This window comes from Sorex araneus, chromosome X (assembly GCF_027595985.1).
Source record: "Sorex araneus isolate mSorAra2 chromosome X, mSorAra2.pri, whole genome shotgun sequence".
NCBI classification, from domain to species: Eukaryota; Metazoa; Chordata; class Mammalia; order Eulipotyphla; family Soricidae; genus Sorex; species Sorex araneus.
Window position 1 is genome coordinate 172,293,244 of NC_073313.1, and position 12,945 is coordinate 172,306,188.

Consider the following 12,945-nt stretch of genomic DNA (forward strand, 5'->3'; position numbering starts at 1 on the left):
ACCTTAACAGTCTTTGCTTCCTTGCTACCAATATAACAAGATATTCCAGGATCTCATTCCCCAGCTCGTTTCCCTGTGGGCATTGCTGCAGTGACCAGAGGTTGCATGCAAAGGGGTTGCACATCTGGTTGTGGTGCTTACCCACTACACCATGGTACTCACCAGATTTTGGCTACAGTGATACCTGGGTCTTGCTCATTTATTGGTGCGCATTCTGGATATAGTGCTAGTCAGGGTTCACACTTACTGATTGGGTTCTCTTAACCCGTCGTGTTCACACACATCTGACTGTGCCATAGATCACTCTGTGTGACATCAGTCCCAGACAGTAAGACCATCCATGCATTGGAGGATGGCTAGTGAGACTGAATTCATAGGGTCATGCTAACAATCTTTAACCTAAGCCATTCCTAGTACTCTTCTGAAATCATGTTTCTACATGTTTTTCTTGGTTTGTTTTTGTTTTTTAGCCTATTTCTACTTTTTTGGACTAATTTATCAGTAGTTTCTGAAGACAAGTGGACAGAACAGAGACAGAATGATCTCTGTCATATGTGGGATACGAAAAAGCATAGTAAGAAGATAACAAGTGGCCAAGCACAGCAGAGTCTGAGAACTGGCCTATCAAGCTGTTTTGGTGGAGTTTCGGGCACAAGCATTCCTGCACCGCTGCCTCCCCCTGCATGTCTGCTTCCCTCCACCACGGTCCTTTTGTCTCTCCCCCCAATATAGAATTTGTGTTGGAAATAATTTTTGTCAGGTTAATAATAATAAGTAACATAATAATGATTATTTTATTGCTGTTAAGAAGCACATTGCCACTCTGATTTTAATCCTTTGCATGTTTTTTATATACATGTATATGTATATGTCTTTCCTCCTGAATCTTGTAGGATTATCTTCATCTTGTTATTTTTTTTTCTTTTTGGGTCACATCCCCAATGCACAGGGGTTACTCTTGGCTCTGCATTCAGGAATTACTCCTGGCGGTACTCGGGGGACCATATGGGATGCTGGGAATCGAACCCAGTCAGCCACGTGCAAGGCAAATACCCTACCCACTGTGCTATTACTCCAGCCCTATTGTTCAATTTTTTTTTTTTTTTTTTTTTTGCTTTTTTGGGTCACACCTGGAGATGCACAGGGGTTACTCCTGGCTCTGCACTCAGGAATTACCCTTGGCCGTGCTCAGGGGACCATATGGGATGCTGGGATTTGAACCCGGGTCGACTGCGTGCAAGGCAAACGTCCTACCCGCTGTGCTATCTCTCCAGCCCCACCTATTGTTCAATTTTTTAAAGTGTGCTTGGGGACTGGATAGATAGTACAGAGGGTAAGGCACTTGCCTTGAATGTGTTAGACCAAGGTTCAATCTCTGGCATCCAGTAAGGTCCCTCAAGCACTGCCAGGAGTAATTCCTGAGTGCAGAGCCAGGAGTAACCCCTGAGCATTGCTAGGTTTTGCTCAAAAACAAACAAAAAAAGTGGCTGTGCTTTATATTTATATGATGAGCCTTAAGTACTCCCTTTTGTTTATTTATTTATTTCTGCTTTTTTTTTGGGGGGGGGGGTCACACCTGGTGATGCACAGGAGTTACTCCTGGCTCTGCACTCAGAAATTACCCCTGGCGGTGCTCAGGGGACCATATGGGATACTGGGAATTGAACCTGGGTCGGCCTAGTGCAAGACATTGGCCCTACCCAGTGTGCTATCACTCCAGCCCCTCCCTTTTATATTTTGAATTGAAGCTTACTTATTCATCTTTTAAATCTTTTTCACTTTCAATTATTTTTTTTCTGAAAATTCAATTATTTAGGTAGTGATCCTTTAGACTAATAAGCTACCCAAAAACTTCTCTTTGCTTTTCTTTTTGGATTTTCTCTTTCACTCAGTTTTTCTGTTGAAGTTTTATTCCAACTATGCTTGAGTAACAGCTTCATTATCCTATTTCCTTAAATAATCAAGTTGTCATAAAGTGCTGCTCAAAGTACACATGTCTGAGAATGGAGAAAAATCCTTATAGATATGTGATCAGTGGTTACATGGTAAAAGTTTGGATTTGGAACTTTGTAGTAATTATGAATTTTACAAAATTATGTGATTTGTAGTGATTGATTTTTTTTCTCATTTTAAACACTTGTATTTAATTTTTTACTATAATTCTGCGTGGATCATAAAGTGTTTTAATCTTAAGAGGGTTCTGTAACTAACCAGATTTGTCAGGTCTTGTTCTGCCCTGCTTGCTAGCGTGCCCAACTTTTCACATACCCATTTTGAAGGGTTGTTGTTTTTTTTTGTTTTGTTTTCTTTTCTTTTTTTTAACAAAATGCCAGTGCATATTTGTTTTTTGCTAATTAGATTCATTTTACTATTATAAGTGTTAAAAACTTACATGAAAGAAAATCTAATTTTAAAAGAGCTGACATAAAAATAGAATAAACTTTCTTCCTGTGCTTCAGTCATTTGATTTAGGCCCCGCTGGGCTTGGGGTTGTGGGTCTCCTGATGCCTGCAGCCTGGACACCTCTGCTCTATAAAAGAGGGGCCAGAGAGGGATATTATCGTTGATTCCTTTTACTTCATTGAATTTTATCTAAATTACAAAGCATTTAAGTAGGTTAAAAAAAAGTGCTGGAGCGATAGTGCAGCAGGTAGGGCATTCGCCTTGCATGTGGCCCACCCGGGTTCAATTCCTCTACCCCTCTCGGAGAGCCCAGCAAGCTACCGAGAGTATCCCGCCGCACGGCAGAGCCTGGCAAGCTACCCCTGGCGCATGGAGACATTACTGGTGCCCGCTCAAGCAAATTCATGAGCAACGGGATGACAGTGATACAAATACAGTGATACAAAGTATTATTTACTTCTAAACAACCAGAAAAACTAAAATAAAAAACGAAATGGTATATTCTGGAAATATATTCTGAAGGTGCAAAAAAGCACAGTAGAAATGACATCTGTACCTATATGTTCATTGTAGCACTGTTCACAATAGTCAGAATCTGGAAACAACCCAAGTGCCTTAGAACAGATGACTGGTTAAAGAAACTTTGGTACATCTACATGATGGAATACTATGCAGCTCTTAGGAGAGATGAAGTCATGAAATTCGCTTATAAATGGATAAACATGGAGACTATCATGCTAAGTGAAATGAATCAGAAAGAGAGGGACAGATATAGAAGGACTGCACTCATTTGTGGAGTACAGAATAACATTACATGACGCTGACACCCAAGAACAGTAGATTCAAGGGCCAGGAGTATTTCCCCATGGCTGGAAGCCTGCTTCATGAGTAGAGGGGAGAAGGCAGATGGAATAGAGAAGGGATCACTAAGAAAATGATGGCTGGAGGAAGCAGTCGGGATGGGAGATGTGTGCCGAAAGTAGATAATGGACCAAACATCATGATCTCTCAGTGTCTGTGTTGCAAGCCATAATGCCCAAAAGTAGAGAGAGAGTATGGGGAATATTGTCTGCCATGGAGTCGGGGAGGGTGGGAAAGGCGGGTTGGGGATATTGGTGGTGGGGAATGTGCACTGGTGGAGGGATGGGTGTTTGATCATTGTGTGATTGTAACCCAAACATGAAAGCTTGTAACTACCTCATGGTGATTCAATAAAATAAAAAAATTAAAAAATGAAGTGGTATAAAGGAAGAAAACTCCATTTCTCCCTTACCCTTTTCAGTCTGTACCATGTTACCCCAGTGTTATCAAATTTGATGTTATCAGATTTGTCTGGAGTTGTTGTCATTTTTATAGACATACACATATACATACTCATACACATATGCATCATCCTTTATTCCAGGATGTAATAAATGAAAATAATAATTTTCATTTATCGCATCTTCAACATTATCTTACTCCATATAACCTATTATATATACATATATAATATATATATTTATATGTATAATATATAATATACACATATATAAATATATATTTATGCATATATTTATACATATATATTTATATATATATAAACTAATTCTTGTGGACATTTGTGTGATTATCCATAGTTGGCCTAACCATTCCCCCAGTTTAGGAGACCTTCCTATTTGGCATATTTAAAAAATTTAAGGTCAGGAAAGCCAAGACATAAAATCAGAAATGTTTCCTAGTCCTGCCCACTCTCACCACTCCTCTTCAATATAGTACTGGAAGTACTTGCGATAGCTATTAGACAAGAAAAAGAGATTAAGGGCATCCAGATAGGAAGGGAAGAAATCAAACTCTCACTATTTGCAGACGACATGATACTATATCTAGAGAAGCCTAAAACCTCTACTAAGAAACTCTTAGAAACAATAGACTTATACAGTAAAGTTGCAGGCTACAAAATCAATACCCAAAAATCCATGGCCTTCATATATGCAAACAATGAGGCAGAGGAAAGGGACATGAAAAAAGCAATCCCATTCACAATCGTGCCCCAGAAAATCAGGTACCTCGGAATCAGCTTAACCAAGGAAGTAAAAGACCTTTACAAAGAAAACTACATAACGCTACTCCATGAAATCAAAGAGGACATGAGGAAATGGAAACATATACCCTGCTCGTGGATAGGGAGAATCAATGTTGTCAAAATGGCAATACTCCCTAAAGCATTATACAGATTCAATGTGATCCCTATAAGTATACCCATGACATTCTTCAAAGAAATGGATCAAGAAATCCTAAAATTCATATGGAATAACAAACGTCCAAGGATAGCTAAAACAATTCTTGGGAAAAAGATGATGGGAGGCATCACCATCCCCAACCTCAAACTTTACTACAAAGCAGTAACAATTAAAACAGCATGGTACTGGAACAAAGGCAGAGCCATAGACCAATGGAACAGGGTGGAATATCCCTACACACAACCCCAAATGTATGACCATCTAATCTTTGATAAGGGAGCAAGAGATGTGAAGTGGAGCAAGGAAAGCCTCTTTAACAAATGGTGCTGGCACAACTGGACAACCACATGCAAAAAAATGGGTTTAGACCTTGACCTGACACCATGCACAAAAGTCAGATCAAAATGGATTAAAGACCTCAACATTAGACCACAAACCATAAGGTACATTGAAGACAAGGTCGGCGAAACCCTCCACGATATTGAAGATAAAGGTATCTTCAAAGGTGACACGGAACTAAGCAATCTAGTAAAAACAGAGATCAACAAATGGGACTACATTAAACTAAAAAGCTTCTGCACCGCAAGAGATACAGTGACCAGAATACAAAGACTATCCACAGAATGGGAAAGGATATTTACACAATATCCATCAGATAAGGGGTTGATATCAATGGTATATAAAGCACTGGTTGAACTCTACAAGAAGAAAACATCCAACCCCATCAAAAAATGGGGCGAAGAAATGAACAGAAACTTTACCAAAGAAGAAATACGAATGGCCAAAAGGCACATGAAAAAGTGCTCTGCATCACTAATCATCAGAGAGATGCAGATCAAAACAACTTTGAGATACCACCTCACACCACAGAGACTAGCACACATCCAAAAGAACAAAAGCAACCGCTGTTGGAGAGGATGTGGGGAGAAAGGGACCCTTCTTCACTGCTGGTGGGAATGCCGACTGGTTCAGCCCTTCTGGAAAACAATTTGGACGACTCTCAAAAAATTAGATATTGAATTCCCATTTGACCCAGCAATACCACTGCTGGGAATATATCCCAGAGAGGCAAAAAAGTACAATCGAAACAACATCTGCACATGTATGTTCATCTCAGCACTGTTTACAATAGCCAGAATCTGGAAAAAACCCGAATGCCCCAGAACGGATGACTGGTTGAGGAAACTTTGGTACATCTATACAATGGAATACTATGCAGCTGTTAGAAAAAAGGAGGTCAAGAATTTTGTAGTCAAGTGGATGGGCATGAAAAGTTTCATGCTGAGTGAAATGAGTCAGAAAGAGAGAGACAGACACAGAAAGATTGCACTCATCTATGGTATATAGAATAACAGAGTGGGAGACTAACACTCAAGAACTGTAGAAATAAGTACCAGGAGGTTGACTCCATGGCTTCGAGGCTGGCCTCACGTTCCGGGGAAAGGTCAACTCAGAGAAGCGATCACCAACTACATTGTAGTCGAAGGCCATGTGGGGGAAGGGAGTTGCGGGCTGAATGAGGGCTAGAGACTGAGCACAGAGGCCACTCAACACCTTTATTGCAAAGCACAACAGCTAATTAGAGAGAGAAAACAGAAGGGAATGCCTTGCCACAGTGGCAGGGTGGGGTGGGGGGGAGATGGGATTGGGGAGGGTGGGAGGGACACTGGGTTTACGGGTGGTGGAGAATGGGCACTGGTGAAGGGATGGGTTCCAAACTTTGTATGAGGGAAGTATAAGCACAAAAGTGTATAAATCTGTAACTGTACCCTCACGGTGATTCTCTAATTAAAAATAAATAAATTAAAAAAAAAAAAAGAAATGTTTCCTAGTCCTAGAATTTCCTGCTTTTTTACATCCTTCTCTCTTTTTCCGTCTCCTTTTCCTCTGTCTATACCTGTGTCTCTGTTTCTATCTCCTTTTCTCTCTCACACACAAATGAACTCAAACATAGTGACATCATCCCAGCTCCCAACTTTTTTATGAGTTGGATTTTAATCAAGCGAAGTTTTGAAGTTAATCTGCCAGTTTTGAGTTCCAGTACTATTGTCACATGTGAGATATTGAACAGATTCTTCAACCTCTCTATGCTTCCTTTCCTCATCCATAAAATAGGAATAAGATTGGTACTTCATCATATAAAGCTTAGGGTTAAACTTTGTAGCATATACTTGCAATTTTGTTAAAATATTTCTTCAAAGCCAAGTGTTCTAAGAGGGGGTAAAATACTTGTGTTGCATGTGGCCAACACTGGTTCAATCACCAGCACCATATGTGATCCCTGAGCACTTCCAGATGTGCATTTCCAGAATCTCCTGGGTACACATCCTTTAACAGCTTCTTTGGAGGATGTCAGGTGTGGCCCACCCCCATTTTCCAAAGAACCTATTGAAGTTATTGTTTGGCATTCTGAGCCAGTAAATTTGTCTTTTACTTTTTTTTCCTTGATACTTTGTACAAGTGTTAAAGCCCTCAGAAAATTTTGAAGCCCTATGCCCATAATGAACCCTGACCCAAATACCCAAGCAGTCTTAGATCAGCACCAGTATCCAAGCTATAGAGATTATAGCTTCTGTGGACTCTGAGGAAGGAATCCTGGGAAAATAGGAGCAGAGATTGATATATGAATGCCCTAATACCCCTATTCCCCATTTTTCAATTTTTCTCTTTTGTTTTCTGTTGGGGTAAGCACAGTAGAAGGGCTCAGAAACCACTCCTGATTCAGTGAGAGGGGGCTCACTCCTGAGAGTGCTCGAGGGACCCTGCAGTGCCAGGATTCAACCTGGGCCTCCTGCATTGCAAAGCATTCATGTATCCCTGAGCTGTCTATCTGGCCCTTTAAAAGATTACTAAATTTATATCTGTTTGTATTTTTTAAGGGCTGGAGCAATAGCACAGTGGCAGGGCATTTGCCTTGCACGTAGCCAACCCGGGTTCGATTTCTCCGCCCCTCTCGGAGAGCCCAGCAAGCTACTGAGAGTATCTCACTTGCACGGCAGAGCCTGGCAAGCTACTCATGGCATATTCGATATACCAAAAATAGTAACAAGTTTCACAATGGAGACACAATGGAGACATGACTGGTGCCCGCTCGAGCAAATCAATGAGCAATGGGATGACAGTGACAGTGATATTCTTTAAACAGCTTGGGACCTAGTCAGTGTTGCTCAGGGACCACCTCTGGCACTGTGCTTGGGGGACTCTCCTGGAAGCTCATAGGGCTATGTATGTGGTGCCGGGATCAGACCCTGACCTCTCACATGCAAATCTTGTGTTACAGCTGTGAGACCATGTCCTGCATCCCACTTAGTGATTTTATTTATTTGATTATTTGGGGTGCTCAGAGGTTACACCTGAGCACAGTTGCTCTGGCTTATTCCTGGTTTTGTGCTCAGAAATTACTCCTGTGGCTGTTCAGAATGCCAGAGACTGAAACAGGATTGGTCAAAGCAGGGTGCCTCATCTCTTGTATTATTTCCAGCCCTTTTTATTATTTTTAAATAAATGTTATTGGATCACTGTGAGGTACAATTATAATCTTTCATAATTATGTTTTAGTCATACAATGCTCAAGCACCCATCCCTCCACCAGTGCCCATTTTCTACCACCATTGTTCCCGCTATCCCCACCTCATCCCCTGCCTCTATGACAGGTACATTTTTACTCTCTCTTACTTCTTACTCTCTCCCTAATTTTGGGCATTATGATTTACAATACAAATACTAAGAGGCCATCGTGTTTGTTCCTTGGTCTACTTTCAGCACACATCTCCCATCTTGGACGATCCCTCCAATTGTCATTTACTTAGTGGTCCCTTCTCCATCCTAACTGCCTGTCTCCCCAGCATGTGGGGCCAGCTTCCAAACCGTGGAGTGATCCTCCTGGCCTTTATCTCTACTGTTCTTAGGTGTTAGTCTCATAGTATCCTATGTTATATTCCACAAATGAGTACAGTCATTCTGTCTGTCCCACATTCTGTCTCATTTCACTAAGCATGATACTCTCCATGTCCATCCACTGTTATGCAAATTTCATGATTTTGTCTCATCTCACAGCTGCATAGTATTCCATTGTGTAGATGTACCAAAGTTTCTTTAACCAGTCATCTGTTCTCAGGCACTCGGGTTTTTTCCAGATTCTGGCTATTGTGAACAGTGCTGCAGTAAATATACAAGTGCAGATGTCATTTCTACTCTGATTTTTTGCATCTTTGGGATATATTCCCAGAAGTGGTATTGCTGGGTATTATATGGGAGCTTAATTTCTAGTTTCATCTCCAGCCCTTTTTAAGCAAGTAGGTTTCTTATTGATGACAGCTGAATAGTATCTAACATTTTGCTATACTTTATTATACTTTTGTATGCTTTACTATACTATGCTTTACTTCCAGTCATCTACTATACCTTGTCAATTGTTTGTGCATGCAATAACGTAGATTGATGTTTATTAAAATTAAATAAAAGTTAACAAGTTTCATATTTCTCAAATTGATACCTATTTGTGCTAAAATAATACCAATATCCCTTTAAAGTTGAAAGTTATTTAATTTGGGGGAGAGGGGTTAGACCTCACCCAGCAGTGCTCAGGGGCTAGTCTGGTTTAGTTCTGGGAGTCACTCCCAGGGATGCTTAGGGCGCTTTACAATGCCAGGGATCAAACTCAGGGATCCCACATGCAAAGCATTTGCTCCAGCCCTAATTTTTATGAAACTTTTTTGCTTGGTTTAGTCTCTGGAATTAAACCCAAGTTCTCATACATGTGGAGCTTGGATGTTCTCTATAGTTGAGGCACATTCCTGGGAAATTTTCAATATTAGTAACACAAAATAACGAATTTTTTCTTTAATTTTTTGCTAAAAGCAGTTTTCTGTAATTTGGGTCTTTGGAAGCTAATTGTTAATTTTCTATAAGTAGCTTTTGGTTTGTCACAATAGAAAATGTTATTCGGCCAGCTGTCCTTTATATCTAAGTTTAGTAACTCCATGAAATTTCACTACCTGCCACAGAGCTTCCAACTTCTAATCTTCCCCAAATTCTAAAGCAGAAATTCAACTTTTAATGTATTTTAAGTTGTAGCTCCCCCTTCTTCTTTTTTTTTTTTTTTGCAAAGTCAGCCACTGCTTATCTGCCCACATTGCATTTTCTAAATATTTGTTGAAAGCACATACCCTGTAATATTTCCTCTCTGATTCTGTCTTTCATATAGTAGGTCAGTGTTTTGGGTTCTTTTTAATTTTTTCTAAATATATCTCTTGATGTCAATCCAGTAGTTTCAAAAGAAGAAAAGCTCACCAGGTGATGAATCTGCTATATTTAACAGCTTAGGGGAAGATAGTGTCTCCTGCCTGAGGATGTGGAAAATGTCTGAGGGGGTTTGAGGTGTGGTGTGACCAGGCTGGTGTGCTTACAGTTAGTGCTTGGTTTGAGATAGATGTGTTAAACACTCTACCATGTTTGAGGCCATATAAAAGCTGACAGTTCTCTGTTATCGGTTCGTCTCTGCTATCTGTTCACTAAAAATACACTTTGTATTGTGCTCAGAGTTCCCCATATTTATTTCACCTACTTCACCCTTTTCATAAAAATAAATAACTTAAAAAATAACCCCATGAATCCTGGAAATATCCCTTCTTAAAGCAAACAGGAGTGTCCCCAAACGGCGCCAAGTCTGATAACTGCCTCCACCCTCCCGTCTCTTCAATGACCCCAGGGGCCAGTATCACCCACTTTGGGAAGCTCAGGTGTAAACAGGGCATTTAAGTACTAACATTTTCTATACCTTGGAGTAATGTATACTCTTTCCATTACTATTTCTCAGGGCTGAGCCTTTTGTAACTTACTTACATTCATAGAAATAGTCTTTAAAAAGCAGCTTCATGGTCCTTATTTAAAAAAAAAAATACAGTGCTTTTCTTTAGCATTCAGTTCTGCTACTTATTTTCTTTTCATATTAACAGATATTTTGGTAAAAGGTCTCGGTGGGATTGTCGAGGGGCATCAAATCTTAATGAACTCCATCAGCTATTAAGCGACATAATGATTAGAAGATTAAAGACTGAAGTTTTAACCCAGCTGCCCCCCAAAATCAGACAGCGTATTCCATTTGATGTTCCAGCAGCAGCCGCTAAGGTGAGAACCCTTTCTTGATTGAAAGTCTTATTTTAAACCATTTTCAATTATGTTATGAAAGATTGTACATTTTTCATATTTCACAGAAGGCAGCGTCCACTTTCTTAAAATAAGTTTAATTAATAGAGAATTAAATTGGCTTTGTATCATTTCAAGTGTAGAGAAGAAGAATTTAGCTTTAGTCATAAAATAATATGAAAAGATTCAATATGCTAGAGATTAAAAGTATTTCTGCTGAGTATAGAATAAAGTACTATTTCAACAAAGAATTAGTATTAACAATTTTAATTGTAGGTTGTGAAATCCAATAATTAGCAAGGGAAGTTATTTTTTGCTCTAAGACTTTTTTTTTAATACTTTCTTCCTAGATTAACTTGAATGTAGCCTTGTTCTTGAAATCTTAAAATTCTCTGAGCGTGTTATAAAATACAAAATATTTTATATCTATATAAATTTATATTTTATAAAATATAAGGTTCAAAATATTAGAAAGACAATTTTATTTTACCTCTTCGTTTTCTGTGTTTGCTTTTTGGTGAGTAAAATGCTTATATATTTTCTGAAACTTCTTCAACTCTCAGCATGACTGTCTTAGGTAAGCATTTTGTAGACTTCAAACATTATAGGGGGTGTTTGGTTAGGGGTGGGGGCATGGGGTGTTGAACGATATCCAGTGGCGCTCAGGGGTTACTCTAGGCAGGATTCACTGGATCATATATATTGGTACCGGGGATCATACCAGGGTCAGCTTCATGCAAGGTAAGCACCTTAATCCTTATAGTATTTCTCCAACTCCAAACATTATATAGTTGATACGAAAATGAACCTATTTCTCCTATTCATTATTTTAGTATTAGGAAGGAAAGGAGTAAATGTAAAACAATATCACAGTTTATTCTAATATTCCATCTTTACATTTTTAAAATAAAGTATTTTAATAAAAAATTTTTACCATATATGTTTTATTACCAGGTTCAGTTCCTCTTCCCCTCTTGGAGAGCCCTGCAAACTCACATAGCAGAGCCTGGCAAACTATCCATGGCGTATTCGATATGCGAAAAACAGTAACGAGTCTTACAATTGCTTGAGCAAATCGATGAGCAATGGATGACAGTGACAGTTTAAATTTTTATTTGTAGCACTGTCGTCCCTTTGTTTATCGATTTGCTGGAGTGGGCACCAGTAACATCTCCATTGTGAGACTTGTTATTACTGTTTTTGGCATATCGAATACTCCCCGGGTAGCTTGCCAGGCTCTGCTGTGGGGGTGAGATACTCTCAGTAGCTTGCCAGGCTCTCCGAGAGGGATGGAAGAATCGAACCCAGGTTGGCTGTGTCCAAGGCAAACACCCTACCCGCTGTGCTATCGCTCTGTTGGTGGGACCTCACCAAAATTTTTATTTGTACTTTTCAAAATGTTTTCAAATAAGAGGACGCTGCAGTTCTTATGATTTGTGTTATGAGCAGAGGGATTGCTTCTCGGAAAATCACAGCTTAGCACTGGTGTCTGTCATTAGTACAATCATGTGACTGATCTCCTCCTCATTGTTTTTTGGGGCCACTCCCAGTGTGGTGCTCAGGACACCATGAGGTGACAGGGAACAAACTCAGGATTCCCTAATCAAAACATGCGCTGTAGTCCGTTGAACTATCTCCCTGGACTTGCTTTTTGGTTTGTTTCTTTGAATGAACATATTGACATTTTGGGAGATTTTTAAATAGTTGTTTTTATATTAAAAAAGAATATAAACAAAATTTCATTTTCTGTCCCTTATGCTTCACTTTTAAACTTTTTCTTTATATAGGAATTGAATTCCAGCTTTGAAGAGTGGGAAAAATTAATGAGAGCTCCGAGTTCTGCTGCTGAGACTATCATGGGGCTAATTACACGAATGTTTAAACAAACTGCTATTGCCAAGGTATTTATTGTTGGGCCTCCATCAGCGTTTGTCTGCATACAGATCATGTAACATATTTTAATGGTTTTACTTAAGCAGTTTCCTTTCTTCCTGCAGCAAATATTATTGCCATTTTATTTTTGAAGTATTATAAAAATAATTCAGACATATTTAAAGTAAATAGCAATTTGATGACTACCATTAAACCTGTCCATATATTGATCCTTTCTAATATTGGTACATTTGGGTGAGGAAGGGTAATGTACTTTTTACGCTTTCTCATTTAAAGGATA

General features: G+C 39.3%; 1 protein-coding gene across 1 annotated transcript in view; it reads left to right on the forward strand.

Annotated features, from left to right (window-relative positions):
• The window catches only part of ZRANB3 (zinc finger RANBP2-type containing 3), a 200,159-nt gene that overhangs the window by 96,584 nt on the left and 90,630 nt on the right, over positions 1 to 12,945 (forward strand). The window contains exons 7-8 of the mRNA XM_055122825.1: positions 10,583 to 10,754; positions 12,560 to 12,673. Coding sequence (XP_054978800.1) covers positions 10,583 to 10,754; positions 12,560 to 12,673 — 286 coding nt within the window. The remainder of the gene's footprint in view (positions 1 to 10,582; positions 10,755 to 12,559; positions 12,674 to 12,945) is intronic.